General features: G+C 50.4%; 1 protein-coding gene across 1 annotated transcript in view; it reads right to left on the bottom strand.

The window, feature by feature from the left end:
* MYO5B (myosin VB) overlaps positions 1–15,190 on the bottom strand; it is a 340,809-nt gene that overhangs the window by 6,036 nt on the left and 319,583 nt on the right. The window contains 14 exon segments of the mRNA XM_030336665.1: positions 1,565–1,612; positions 1,614–1,730; positions 2,350–2,486; positions 2,488–2,636; positions 3,969–4,019; positions 4,022–4,093; positions 4,096–4,117; positions 6,410–6,502; positions 8,193–8,198; positions 8,229–8,371; positions 10,183–10,249; positions 10,251–10,327; positions 12,466–12,559; positions 12,719–12,917. Of these exon segments, the coding sequence (XP_030192525.1) occupies positions 1,565–1,612; positions 1,614–1,730; positions 2,350–2,486; positions 2,488–2,636; positions 3,969–4,019; positions 4,022–4,093; positions 4,096–4,117; positions 6,410–6,502; positions 8,193–8,198; positions 8,229–8,371; positions 10,183–10,249; positions 10,251–10,327; positions 12,466–12,559; positions 12,719–12,917 (1,275 nt within the window).

Here is a 15,190-nt window from a genome sequence, read left to right as displayed (position 1 = left end):
CACTCAACAGCAGAGAGTCTGATGCTGGGCTCAAGCTCATGAACTGTGAGATCATGACCTGAGTCAAAGTCGGACGCTTAACTGAGTGAGCCCCCCAGGTGCCCCTGAAATCCTCAGCCTCTTATCTAGTAGTCATTTAAACATTTCTTTTTAAAGATACTGGACATCTTACCTATATAAGGTGTGTGTGTATGTGTATATATATACACACACATATACATATATACATATATACGTATATACATATATACACATATATACATATATACACACACAAACGTGTGTGTGTGTATACACACACACACACACACATATATAGGGTATCTACCTCTGACTACCCCCAAAATCACTTACAAAGGAACAGATTTTTTTCCTATTTAACAGGGGATAATCTCCTGTCTGCCTACCAATTGTCTAGTGGAAGTAGCCTGCCCAAATGCAAAGCAATGCCAGTTGAATTCTAGAAGTAAACTTCTGAAAGCAAAATATTTTAAAAGGGGGATAAAGTTTGAAAACTCTCAGTATATTTATGCCAGAAGCATTTTTCTTAAGAGTCTGGCATTTCATCTTTTTAGCAGTTAATGGGGGAGATGAAGAAAGGTGTACTTACTTTACAATACACAGTTTGGATTTTGTTCTTTAGGTATTGGATAGGGAGAAGAAGGTGCATGATTTAGCTCAGAAAGTCTGATTTCCTTGTGCTGATCTCGTTTGTGAGGCCACCATGTGTGGGCAAATTTCCAAATGGGCACACCATGATGGAGGACAAGACACCATGTGTGTGGTCCGGATTTATCTTTTGATAGACTGGTAATAGCTCTGCAAAGGAGTCCTGATACAAATACGACTTGGCCGGGGGTAGGGCAGGGAGGAAAGGCACATTCAAGTGTCCCTAGGTTCCTAATGACTACTTAAATCATGCTAATGGATTCTAAGTAGAAACATGACCATAATGAAAGTAGAGGTGTAAAGAAAATGATTTAATGCCAAATGCCTGATGCTGCCCATTTCTAAACAAAAGTTAAAATTTCTAGTGAGAAACATTCTAGAATAGTGTTTTAAAAATGTTTTTACCTTAAAAATGAACCAAATTAAAAAAATAGGGACTCCTGGATACCTCAGTCGGTTAAGCATCTGACTCTGGATTTTGGCTCAGGTCATGGTTTCATGCTTGTGAGATGAGACCCCAGGGAGACCCTCCACCCAGTGTGGAGCCTGCTTAAGATTCTTTCTCCCTCTCCCCCTCCCTGGCTTGTGTGTGTGTGTGTGTGTGGGAAGCACTTTCACTCTCTCAAAAACAAACAAAAGCCAAAAAATAACAACCAAAAAATGTTTTCACCCAAGCTTACTGTTTTGTGGGCTTACACTACCTTATCTTTCTAAGTGACCAAGAGGGACTAGAAAGTTACTGGGGGAACGGTGGCATCTTGTTTCAAAGACCAAGGTGGTCTTTACTTCATCCAGGAAATCCCATCCACTGCACAAACAACCCACTGTCCAGAACAGACTTGGAAGGGAAGGTCGAGCGCCAGAGCTGGTGGGGTAGCCACGGTCATACCTGCTGGTGCTGAGGGAGGTGCACAGCGAGCAGATGGCCTCTGCGTCCTCAGGGTTTCTTCTTTAACTGTAGGAGCTGGGCTGCTTGGATCAGAGGTTCCATGGTCTGGACTGCTCCGCTCTGGTGAAGGTTTCTTCCCCGAAGCCACTCTTCAAGTTGACTTATATTGTACCTTAGATACAAGGCCAAAGTGAGCTGTGTTAAGCAGTCCTCCTAACTCACTGGGGCGAGCACACCCGTTGTGTTCATTGCATGGCCTAGTTGCCAATAGTGTGATCATTCTCTTCACCTTCATTAGCTCACATAGGCAAAAGCCTGAAAGCACCTGGCGCTCAGTAACATTTTGCTGAATGAATAAATGAATGAACGGGTGCTTAAAATCAAGCAAAAATGAGGTCCCTGAAACGTCTGTATAAGTTAATGGGAAAATGAAACATCATATAGATTGAATTAAAATAAATGGTACTTAACATTCACAAACATATTTATGCTTCTGTGTGAGCCTTCGTGTCTCAACTCATTGATTTTTCCCTCTGACATATCCATGTTGCCTTTATAATCTTAGAGTATATAAATGCCTTTCAAGCATTTAACTCATTTGTTTACCAGGTCACCAACTCCGTGTTGTTGAATTCCACCAACAGATGACAGGTGATGGAATTGAGTCACATACTGACCATCACAGTTAGATTTGGATTCCACTTTCAGAGACAAAGGCCTTGTGCTCGATTCCAGCCGGTGCGTGCGGGCCCCTCCAACAGTGTGGCGAGGGCGAGGCGCCGTTCTCCTACCTGAGCTGCATGCCTGTGCTCCAAGAGCAGACGTCCTTCCGCAGGAGCAGGTTGTTGAGAGTCACAGCGTTGATCATGTAGAAGAGCTGCTTGAACACCTGCAGGATGATCTCCGGGTCCAGGCCCTGGTCACACATGGACTGTGTGAAAGGAATTCATCTGGCGGATGACGGCTTCCAGGCAGTAGGAGTTGTCCCCATCCACCATGCTGGAGGAGCGCTTGCGGTAGCCTGTTGGCTTCACACCAGATAGACCCTGAATGCTCTCATTTTCCAACATGGCAGAAACTGAAAGAAAAGCAGGATGAGAGAAGCTTGCAGGTTTCCCAGAGACGACCCATTTTCGGACCACTCAGATCACATAGTACTTTGGGCTTCGGCAATGCCACCGTCTACCGGCACACGATATTGATGTGCTCGGAAACTGAAAGCATTTAGCAACTGAATTTCTAATGTGTTGGTCTCTATGTGGAATAAAATTTCCACAGATAAATCTTGGATCAAATCTGTGGACCAAATTTTCACTTAAGCTTGTGGTGATGGGACAAAGATAACGGGCATGTAGCAACTCAGTTCTGTACTGGCTTCTGTGAGGGGTCCAAAGTTGAGAATTGGGCAACTTGGGTGTAGTCCTGGTCCACCCACTGACTTGGCCCTAGGCCCTGAGATCGTCCTGATGTTCAAACAACTCTTTGATATGAGCTGCTGACCATATAAATCTTAGGTAGCTGGTCTGTCATACTGCACAATGTTGAACTATGTGCCAGCGCTTTATGCTCAGTCATTTTCTATCTTCCAACAACCCATTCCTGATCAGGAAATCGAAAGCTAAGGAAGTTAATTACTTGCCCAAGGTCACAATGCTAGGAGTTGGCAGGGCCAGGATTTGAACCCAGGTACGGCCAACTCCAGAACTGGTGCTATTAACCATCCCGTTATTTTGAGTCGTGAAGTATTCCCAGTTCTCCCTAAGCCTGTTACCTCTAAAAGATATCCCTCTAAAAGGGATAAGGATATGGAATGAAACATATCCTAGAAGATGAATTTCTGGATGGCATGAAGGACTCTGTCCTACTTGGAATTCACCTACAACCTATTTGTGTTTTAAGGACCTGGGGGAAAGCTTTACAGCATAGGTCCAAGGAACAATTTCCTCCCTGGCCTTTATGGAACACACGGGAGTTGATGCGTGCACATGTCATTTTTTCTCGTAACTTATAAAAGGATGGCTCTTATTTTTTCAATCTGATTTCATGTGAAGTGTCCAGCACACTGTTTTGGACAAGAGTGTTCAACATTTATTGCACCAATGCTTACTACCGTGTTCTCTTGCATGTGCTTGCCTTTTTGTCCACAAACTAAAGTATACCTGTGGGCACGAGGCATATATTTTTTCACCATATACGCATTTATTTTATACCTTTTGAATTTATATTTATCACCTATGGAAGATTTCATAGCTCCGTGCACACAGCAAACACACACCACCTCGCTGCCTTCGTCAGGAAGGTCTGGTTTCCTGGAGGCCACGCCTAAGATATCTGCTTCCCCTAAAAGCAGGCACGTTCCGATCATTTCGGAACCCACGATGAGTGCTGGAGATGCCTGCTGCACCCTTACCTATCATAGGCTGCAACACACCCTCGGCGATTTTAATGAGTTGCTGGTAGATTGAATGGAAAGGTCACTCAGCCCCTGGCGGTATTCAGTGAGGTCAAAGTTCTTTAAGACCGTGTCATTCTGCTGGCAGTATTCTGAGTCATGAAGCCCTGCAGAGAGACAGAGGGGGTACTTTACAGAGGCTCAGTGGTCTGCTGGGCATCAGCAGGATTTCTGGCCTCAGGTGACTTTCATAAGACCTTATTTGTGGGGCCTTGTCAGGCTCTACTAATAGGAGATTCACAAGCGCCTGTCAAGCTTCTTGAGGCCTCAGTCATGACCCTTGAATTTGAAGGCAGACAAACACTCAGCATGATAGAAAGTCAGAGTTGCTTAATTTAAAAAGCCTAAAATCATTTCGTCCACCCCACTGGGTGGTAATTCCCTACGGCAGCAAACCCAGGTGGTAGCCGGTTTATTTTTTTTAATATTTTTTTATTTTTTCAATATATGAAATTATTGTCACATTGGTTTCCATACAACCCCCAGTGCTCATCCCAACAGGTGCCCTCCTCCAATACCCATCACCCACTTCCCCTCCCCTCCCACCCCCATCAACCCTCAGTCTGTTCTGTTTTTAAGAGTCTCTTATGCTTTGGCTCGCTTCCACTCTAACCTTTTTTTTTTTTTTCCTTCCCCTCCCCCATGGGTTGTTAAGTTTCTCAGGATCCACTAAGATGTGAAAACCACATGGTATCCGTTCTTTCTCTGTATGGGCTTATTTCGCTTAGCATCACACTCTCCAGTTCCATCCATGTTGCTACAAAGGGCCCATATTTCATTCTTTCTCATTGCCACGTGGTACTCCATTGTGTATATAAGGTTGGTAGCAGGTTTAGGCAAAGAGGGATTCTTGCTGTTGGATTCTCTGTCCAATTTCCTTCCTAATATGCCAGGTTACTTTAAAATGTGGAATACGTGCCCACTAAATGAGTGCGACCCTGGGTCAGTGGTTTTGATAATGAGAAGTTTTACATGGATTCTATTGTTGGGTGTCAGAATTAATAAACCAAAATGATTTCACAGCTACAGCGCCAGTCCTCTTGGCTTTCTATGCTAACAAGATGAAATAATGTTAATTGAAAGATTTGCTAATGTTGAAAGGATTCATGTGACCAATGTCCCTTTGTATGCAGGCCAAGGTAAAACCAACAGCAGCCAAATAGATTATTTTCAAAGAGTGACCACCCTCAGCAAAGCCTCTCATACTAGGTCACATACAAAGCAATTGTCTTTAATGTTTCTTTTTGAGAGAGCCTGAGCGGGGGAGGGGGAGAGAGAGACACAGAATCCAAAGAAGTCTCCAGGCTCTGAGCTGTCAGCACAGAGCCCGATGTGGGGCTCGAACTCAAACCGTGAGATCATGACCTGAGACAAAATCAGATGCTTAACGACTGAGCCACCAGGTGCCCCACAAAGCAATTTTTAATAAAAATAAAAAGCAGGTGAAATAGCTAAGATATATATTTTTCTCCCTCTTTATTTAGGCTACACAGACCTGGTTATATTGTGCTTCAAGTCTTATGCTTCTCATTGTGTTATTCTCAGTATAAGCAAAAGAGGAAGGGGAGAAAGGAAAGTCAAGGCAACATCCAGGGGTTCTGGAGTGGTGTCCAGGATGAGTTGGGATTCTTACTGGAGAAACCAGAGTGAAGACATGATGTTACAAAGTCACTGGGCTGAACGCAGAGTAGGGCGCAGTTCTTTCGGGGACCAGTGTTGGGAACAGTGAGCTCTAGATGAAGCTGGGCCCTCAAGGTTCAGAGTAGAATATGAAAATAATGCAGTCAGTTGGGCTGCAGGCCAAGGAATCAAGTTTGGCTAGGAGAATAAACCTGGGCCCTTAACACCAATGTGTACGTTGATTATGTTGTGCCTCTGTTCTGTGTCTGCCTTAAAATGAACAAACTAATTGGTTGGCTTGGGAGATAGTCTCATACATCAGACAACTACGTGGGCTTTCTTCCAGTGTTTAGTGAACTGGGGCTCTTCCGGGGCTGCTCCAGAAATTTAAGGTCACAAGCGTTTCCCCAGAGAGTCCCAGGAGCATTCAGATGGGTCATATAAACTCACTTTCTCCACCAACTCTACTTATTTGATTCAGGTGCTCTCTGGAGGCCGCCTAGAGACAGGTATCCTGTTGCCGGCTTAATACTGCTTCCAGCCCGAAGTCCCAGATGGTTCTCCCCAAGACTTTCATGCTCTCCTCCGGGTAGAACCACATATGGACAGAGCAGGTCTACCTTCCACAACACCCTTAACCCCCATTCTGAGCTGAGATCTGAGGTGCTCTGAAGCAGAACACATATTGCTGTATGCAAGGAATGAGGGATTTGACAGGAGGATCTGAGGCACTTTCATGGTTTCTAAGTGCTCCCCAGGGGATTGGGTTCAGCACTCACCTCATCCCCGCTATACTGCTTCAAACAATGAAGGAGGCGGCAGGTATTGGATAACCAGAATGATGTCATCTCGAAGTCATCATTGTGCTTCTGCTGAAAAGAGGAAAGACATCCCTAGTCATGCGTAGTGGCTCCCATCCGGTTAAAGGCTCACCTGGTGTCTCTCTTTCCGGGTTTCCACAACCATTCAGCACGCCCCAAGTAGGTGTCACAGGCAGGCAACTACCAGTCACGAAGATGAGATCCACAGTCATGAGGCTGTGCTTCCCATTCCTTCGCTACTGGAGATGTCCCACGGACCTCTCTCCTGGTTCCCTGGTCCATGGCACACACCTGTGCACGCTCACAAAGCTAGGCTGAAGAGCACAAAGCCAGGTGGCAGATGAGGCATGAGGCTAGCTGCCCTCAGCTGTACAGGAACCACTGGGCATCTGGCCCTGGCAGGTCCTCAACTATCAGTGATCTCACCTAAGGGATGTAAGGAACATGCCAGTGAGATACTCTGGTACCCTATTATCTAGAGGGCAGATGTCCCATGGCTTCAACTCTCTGGAAAAGGGCTATGAACCATAACTTTGACGAAAAAGGCCGTTTGACAACCCAAAGAGCTTGGACACAGTTTCTGTCCCAAGGCCGATGACTGCACAGAGCTCATTTTGTCAGGTAAAGTTGTCACTGTTTAAACGTCTGAAGGTAGGAGCTATGATGACAATAAAATGAGAGAGTTCAACAGAAAGTGACCGGGGGCAGGGGGGGCGGGGAGGGCTTGGCATGCTGGGGGCTGAGCCTGGTCATTAGGAAAGGTTTCCCTGAGGAAGTGACCTGTGAAGTCAGCCCATGGCTTACCCAGACTGCACAAGCCCCCACATGGCGCTTGCCTTAGAGGCTGAGGCAGGAGACCCCAATCTTGAGTCCCCAGCGTGTCTGTTTAGAGGCAGGAGTGGATAAGATGGTCTGTGGGGCCCAAGGCTGGGCAGGTGGTGCAGAGACAGAGACCAAGCAGGCAGGAAGCCAGGAGTTAAAGGCTGGTGTCGGCATGCTCCCAGAAGGGAAAAGGGGGCAGGCGACAGCAGCTTGCAGATCTCAGAATGGGCCCGGACTCCATGCTTTCGAGGATAGCTTGCATCCTGAAGTGGGAGAGTGTAGGAGAACGGAGGATGGTCTGTGAGAGCGAGAGCAATGCCACCTGGGGCTTGGGCCTGTGGGGAGGAACAAATCCCTCTAGCGAGGACTGATCTCCCTTAAAAATCTCACCGCTACACCGTAGCCTCCATGGGGTCGGCCTGAAGGCCAGCCTCTCTCTGCAGTGGCGACCACTACATTGGTGAGGAGTCCTGTGCCTTCAGGTGGAGTTGCTGAACCGCCCCAGAGCCCTGGAGGGCCGCCCGTCCCAGCCCAGGCCTCCTCACTTGCAAGCTGATGAATGTCTGCACCCTTCACTGTGCCATCACCCTGGGCAGCAGGCACCAGCTCCTTGGAAAGGTCTGGGAGAAGGCCTGTATCAGGTTGTGCTCCTGAATGTCACTCCAGGGCAGGGTTAGCCCACCCTCACTAAGGCAGAACGTCCCCTCCTTGCATCTCTGGTCTTTTGGAAGCACAGGGTGCCCTTGATTTCTGGGCATCCTTTTCTAGAACTGCCCTGGGAATCCTGTTTCTACCGGCAAGCTGTTTCGGGCTTACATCGTTTACCTTCAGAGCGGAGCCTGGAGAAAACCTGTTGCTGCAGAGCCCAGACAGACGGAAGCTACGGGGAGGTGAGGGTTTCCCTCAATCCACTGCAAACCACCACCTCCGCCACGGGGCGCTCACCTTCAGGGACTTTCTTAATGCCGTTGATGGTGGAGGTCAGCAAGGAGTGCACCTTGAGGTCGTCGTTGACGTAATCTGCGTGCCTGATGCACATGTAGAGAATGTAGGCAGGAAGACAGGGCACAGTGCCCGCCAGCGCCTGCGGCTTCAGGTCTGATGGTAACAAACAGCCAAGAATCAGATTTCAGCAGATGCTTGGGTTCGGAGAATCCTGGTCTGACATACAAATCTCTTCAATATTTTCCTGACGCTCCTCTAAGAATAACCTCTCGTGGGGGCATGGGAGGAGTAGGCGAGAAGCTGCCCTGGATACACAAACACCTTCTGACCCTACCAGTTTCAGAAACTAGTTAAAAACTTCTGCCTAATTGGATTGTATCATTAAAACAGGCTTCTAATGCCTCGCCCTTAAAAGGTGAAGGGAAAAACCCACAGGTAGCTTGCTGCCTGAGTTTCCAGAGGCCATGGCCCTTGGCCACAAGAAGGGGCCCAGGGCCAGTGGCCGACAGGAGCCTGCTGCCCAACCAGCAAGAGCTCAGGGTGGGGCCGCTGAGCCTGTCACAGGCACGACAGCCCTTTCGTGAGAGGGAGTCCCGGGAGAACTCGGCAAACTGCATGTTCCCAAAGACAGAGCCCATGTGCCAGAGGCTGGGAAGGCCCACAGGGACCTTTAGTCCACACAGCTGTCAGTGTGGAAACTATTTAGCCGGCAGTGGCTGCCCATTCTCAGAGCCAGTAATAGCTTGAGTAGGCTGCTGACTGGCCACAAGCCACACCTACACCTCCCGGAGGGCCACCATATGACAGGTGTCTCACCAGCCTCTCCCTAATGGCCTGACCCACATGCAGCGTTAAAACAGGCTTGTCCTGTCTTCGAATGTCCTATTGTGACTTGAGTCCCGTTTCCCATAGGCTTTCTTGGTCTGCCTAGCCGAATGTTAGCATCTTGGGGGCAGGGACGATGGCTCTACATTTCTCCGTCCTCCACAGCAACAACTAGCCGATGCTGGCTACACCTCAGAGGAGGCCAAATTGAGGCTTGGCACTCGTCTGGATGACGAGAGGGACGGAATGGCGGAGGGAAGGTGACCGGGTGCTGTGTGTAGGCAGCTTGGCAGGAAATGGCCTTGTCTGGGGCCGCCTGAGCCCAGGCGGCGGGGAGGAGCCACCTGCCGGCCGGCACACGCAGCCTCCGTTATTCTGGTTTTACTCTAATGTCGTGAACGTTGAGTTCCATTCACCACAGATCAGAGGCTCATCCCTAGCAGCGCTAGAACAAGATGCAGCCTGTTTAAGGAAATTTGAGAGGACTCCTGTCAAATTGTAGGACAACGGTAGGGGAAGTTAACTTTTAAAAAAGGTTACTCACTACTAAAAATACTGAAACGAACTGTGTGCTAGGCTGGAGTCACCCCATTCTTCTGCGGCCCTGGCCTGGCACCGACAGGGTGGGACCTCCGTAAACTTACGTTTCTCTGACATAACGTATATGTCTTATTTAACTTCAAACAACCCTGCAGAAGCTGCTGCTTCTTCAAATCCCTCACGTGTGAGAAAGATTTGTGGCTACAGCACCGACTTTCACACCGTTATGTTTCACAACAGGGGCAGGTGGGCGTCAGTTGCCTCATCCCCATTTTACAGAAAACCCAAGGCTCCAGAGAAAGGAGCTTTGTGGCTCAGGGTCCAGAGGACCAGGCGACCAGAGATTCCTCCTTTTTTTCATCCAGGACTCTCTTCTCCACGCCTCTTCCCGCCATGCTGCAGGCAGGTGCTGTACTGAAGCTGGATGGAGCAGGACTAGAAGGGAGGGAGCCGATGTGACTGGCAAACCAGGCCCGGAACCGACTGCGGGCGAGGTGAGGGGGATGGAGGGCTGAGGCTGGGAGGGAGGTGGGGGGTGCAAAGTGCGGAGTGGAGTGGGGGGGAGGGGGGCGGGGTGAGATGTCACGGAGGGTCCTGACCTGTCACCAGGTTCCGAATGAGAAGGGCCTCATCTTCCTTATGGTACTCCAGCATGCCCTGGAAGTCCCTTCTCCTTCCGCTGGACAGTGGACCTGCCTGTGAGTTCATGGCGTCTCCTCTCACTCTGGGCCAGCGCCTGGGCAGCTGAGCAGGAAGGAGACAGGGAGCGTGAAGGGACACTTCCAGGCTGCAGGCTCAAGAGGCAGGGATGCCTTAGGTCAGTGGCATTTGAGCCTGGGTCTGGGACCCAGCGTTCTGAGCTCCCCCACCTCTCTCATGGTCTGTCCCTGAGCCCAGGCCACACTCCAAGTGTGACCCAAGTTGCTCGGCACCAGGGTCCGGCAGGACAAGGGTGGGGAAACATCCCACTAGGTAGGCAGACCAGAGAAAACTGGGGAAGCGCGGAAGGCACAGGCCGCACAGCCCAGCCTGCCAGGGAGCGGGTTCCCCCCACCCAGCTGTGAGAAACGGGGCCTGCCATCCGTCTGGGAGGATGTCATGGGCCCTGGCCACGCCCGCCCTATCCAGTTCCCTGAGTGTGGCCACAGGGCAGCTGTCAGGACAGCTGCAGTGCAGCCCCACGTGTGCGAGGCCTGGGCACCGCCTGTGACTGTGGACAGGGAGCAGGGTGGTGGCAGTGGCACAAGAAGGTAAGAGACCATCTGTAGCCCCCAGATGCAGATCGAGGAGCAGGACTGCTACATTCAGTCTTTGCAACAATAGAAGGTTGCAAAGGATACTAGAGACGTTTCGCTGGCATGGCTGGGGGTACAAAGGCTTGTCAAACCTCCCTCAGGACTTCTGTTGGCCTGACACTATGCGACAGGGTGGTGGGCACCTGCAGGGTCTCCCCCCAGGTGTGTCTAAGGGCCTCCTACGTACAGGGCACTGTTCTAAGTGCGGGGGCAGACATGATGGGGCGTCCCACCACGGATCTACCAGTCTAGCTAAGGAGATGCATCTGGACGTTTATGTGGCAACACACATTACAGCACAACCCGGCCAGGTGCCCAGCCCCGAGAGCAGACTGTGGTGATGCAGCTGAACAGACCAACTACTGGAGCTCAAGGGAGGAGAAGGGCTGAGGGGGCGCGGGGGAGACCTGAACAATCAGGTGGGAAGGAGCTGACCCACCGGGCCCCGGGGCATACAAGGCTCCCAGAGGCACAGGAGACGAGCGGGCAGAGTGAGCACTGAGAGGCAGGGGTGTGCTGGAGGGGAGGCTCCGTGTGGGGGTGGGGTGAGCTGGAGCGACTGGAGAGAGGGCACAGTCATTCCATGGGGAAAGAGGAGGTGGCCAGATACGCAGGAGCAGGGGCACAAGTGGGGAACTGGAGGCTGCCACCGTTGCTGGGGGACTAGGGGAAGAGGGGCGGGCACAGAAGCATTCAGGGAGAGTGATGATAGGTCTTCAAGACTGAACAAAAGGGAGAAACCCTGAAGCCTGCATGACCAGGAGAAAGAGAAGTCAAGGAGAACCGAGAAATCCAAAGATGGAGAGGGGCCGATGGATCAGATAAGTCCTGGCTTCCTACAGCTTCCTCCGGAGCAGCAGGTGGACACGAACAGGTGATTAAACAACTGACATCTGTGCCCAGAGGCACGTGGTATTAGGACAGTGAGACACAGCACTCGAGCCCTAGGGATGTGGCTCTTGAGATGAGGGTGAAGGGATGAGGGGAGGGATTCAGGCGGTGATGGGGGGCGGGGAAACCCAAGCAGTGAGGGCACCAAGAGAGGATTCCATGCCAGGTGGCATGTGACAAGAAGGCATGGAGAGTGATCGATTTATAGTAAGGAGTCAGAGCAAGAGAACATTCTGGATGTTTCTGGAAGAGCAATTTAAACCTGCCTGACCTCTCTGGGCCAGATTCCAGTTTGGAAATTCAATCATAGGACTGACCCCTCTCCTTCCTGACTACCCATCCACGGAGTGGGGTGTGGGTCTGTGTGTCATGTAGCATTTTCCCCCGCCCCACCAAAAAGTCTTGCTTCCAGCTTTAAGTCCTTTGAGGGCAAGGACACGGCCTTGGTGCAGAGTTCAGAATAAGCACCCCAACACCTGCTGATTTATGGATCTTAGTCCAGATTCTGGCCAACAGAGAACGTTGGAGCTTGTGGGCAGCTCTTACTGTATCACATGACTGCTCTGGGCAGAGGCACCAAGAAACTGGTAAAGCAGAATGAGTCTGCAGACGGAAGCAGCAGTTAGTTCCCTTCCCGCGCTCGTGACTGAGCACACACGTGCTTTATCACACGCACTCACGCCCGTGCCCACCTACCTTCTAGGTCCTGGACTTTCTTCATGTAAATCTTCAGCTGCTTCTTGAGCTTCCTCTCATTCTTTTCCAGCTTTTCTACCAGTTCTTTAAGGTCCTAAAATCCAAAGGGAGCAGTGTGAGGTGGCCACCCGCCCTGGCCAGGTCAGAAGCCCTTGGAGACAAGCCCAAGGACACAAGCCTTGCCCTTCTGGCAACAGGCCATCTCTGGCCCCATCTCTTCCCAGAGCAGGATCCGCTGGGCATCTTCACTCACCAGGTTCTCATTGGTGAGCCGGGATATCTCCTGCTGGACGCCAAATTCCACCTGGGCCTCTGGGGAGAGCAGCAGCGTCTGGCAGAAGGTCTGCTGCTGCTTGTCCAGTTCCTCCTTCAGGGCTTCCACCTGGGCCCGGAGCCCCTCCACCTCCTCCTCATGCTCGCGGCTCTGGGCCTGCAGCTGGGCCTCCAGCAACCTGCACCGGGGAGAGGAGGGCAGGTGGCCACGGGGCTCGGGTCAGCGCCCCACGTGAGGGGCCACAGACGGACACGCAACAGAGGAGCAGCCAAGCACACGGCAGCAGCAAGTGCACGAACCAACAGGGGAAGGACGCGGACGCTGAGGGGAACAGACTGGCAAGCGGGCCAGCCTGTCCTCTCTGAGGATGGGAACTCGGGGCCACACACGCACCCCTGGTCTTCGGTCTTTTTCAGGACACCCCCTCCCCTATTCCTCACTCTGTGCAGTCTACTGTTTGGGACTGAGAGATTGTCTCCGTGTCAAAATGTCACCAGCAGAAATAAATTTCTTACAGCATCATTTACACAAACGTTATCTACATCTGCCCAAAGCGCACGAGAATCTCCTCATTAAGACAAAACCCTAGTAGACTGCACTAATTCTATCACCTGTGTATTTCCCTGTTTAGATGATCGGCGAAGTTTTAGAAAAGCAAGACATCAGCCCCCTTCCTTGTTATCTTCACCGCCACCCCACTCCCCCTGTGGCTGTAAATATACCATTTTATCTCTAGTCAAAACAGAAATTAAGACTATTTGCAAATCGTTTGGGGGAAGGTGTAAGATCAGCTGGTGTCATGATCAGAAGCAGAAAGCCCTAGAGAAGATCTGGGGAAAGTTGGAGACACGTCTCAGAAGACTCTGAGTCTAAAAGTTACCTGGGCAATCCTGGGAGGCACCTGTTCCATCATAAGAGAAGGCAAGGGACTAGAGAGGCTTCCTAGGCAGGCTTCTCCTCAGGGCGCACTACTATGAACTAGGTGCTACCTTCTAGGATTCAAGACCCAGGGCAGTAAACAATCACATGAGAGAAAGGAAGGAGGTTCTGGGCAAATGGTACATCAAAAGCAGTCTGGCATGGTCCATATGTTGAAAATTCACGCCGGTCTTTTCCGGGGATGCAAAGATTGTGACCAGAGCTTAGCAGAGTCAGGAACCTGGAAGTGCTCCAGAAACACCAGTAAGAGTCTCCCAGCTGCCCTGGAGGCAGGGAGGCAAAGAGCCATGTTTTTTTACAGTTCTGCTAGTTTGGCTGCAAGACAGGAGGGAGCAAGTCTCCCAAAGAGCGAGAGAGCGAGAGAGAGAGAGAAAGTCGGCTGTCAACTCCCCCACGGACACGCCCAGGTCTTCTGTAGCTCTGTCGGCCCCACAGTGGCACTGTTGCAATGCCTGGCTCACAGGGGCTTCTCGATGCTCATACAAACGAAGAAACGATGGAGAAATGACTGATTCACCCATTCACCACAGGCTGCCTCACCAGCTGCAAGAGCTACTGACATGTGGATTGTGGAGCACAGGTCTATAATCACATCAGCATTTTAGAGGACACACAATATTTAGAGAATATCCAATCTTGGCTACAATACACTAAAAGCATCACCAGGAAGTCATGAACCTACTGAGACAGAATAGAAATACCTACGTTCTAGGGACTCCACCCCAAGGATCGGCTCCTGATTTGTGCTGTGAGGTTGTACTCCTGTCTTTCTTCTCCTCCACACAGGCTGCAGTTGGGTGGCTTAGCCCAGGGATCTGTGCAAGGTCTGAGAATCCCTGCCCAAGCATCAGACTAGACACCTCATCTAACTGAGGTCAAGAGATCTGAGGCCACAGCCAGTGACACAGCTGGTTCTAGAAGCCAGGAATCCTGATGCATAGGTCTGCACTTTCAGTTTTGTGAACGCATTCATGTGCTTATTAAAAAAAAAAAAACCACCCAATCTACTGATAGAGAGCCACAAGGAATCACCTGGTTTTACACGGAGGATCCTGCTCTAATAAACTAAACTTCTGGGTGGGATAGAACTTATTGAATAATGGCCATTGGAACGGAAGCATCAGCTTTCATTCTGTGCTTACTACATGCCAGGCACATGCAAAATGCTTCACCTGTGTTAACCCTATTCCTTATAACGACTCCATGAGGCAGGTGCTGTTCTGATCCACATTAGACCACCAAGGGAAGAGACAGAGGTCACCTCACTCCCAGGCAGTGGGGCCACGGGAGACACACTGCCTCGAGAACCAGTTGACCTGGACTTTCTATTCCCAGGAACAGACGCTCTTGTTGTAATGGGACTGCCACGAGGTCATCAGCAGGCAAAGCTTTGGAGATAGTGTGTGAGGCCATCAGGTTCCATCCCCACTCTGCTATCACCAGGGTGAGTGAGCTGGGCCAGCACCCACTCCACCTCAGTTTCCTTTTCTGGGAAACAGGCCTGCAGACCAT

This window comes from Lynx canadensis, chromosome D3, assembly GCF_007474595.2.
Source record: "Lynx canadensis isolate LIC74 chromosome D3, mLynCan4.pri.v2, whole genome shotgun sequence".
Lineage (NCBI taxonomy): Eukaryota > Metazoa > Chordata > Mammalia > Carnivora > Felidae > Lynx > Lynx canadensis.
This window is presented reverse-complemented; position numbering and strand designations above follow the sequence as displayed.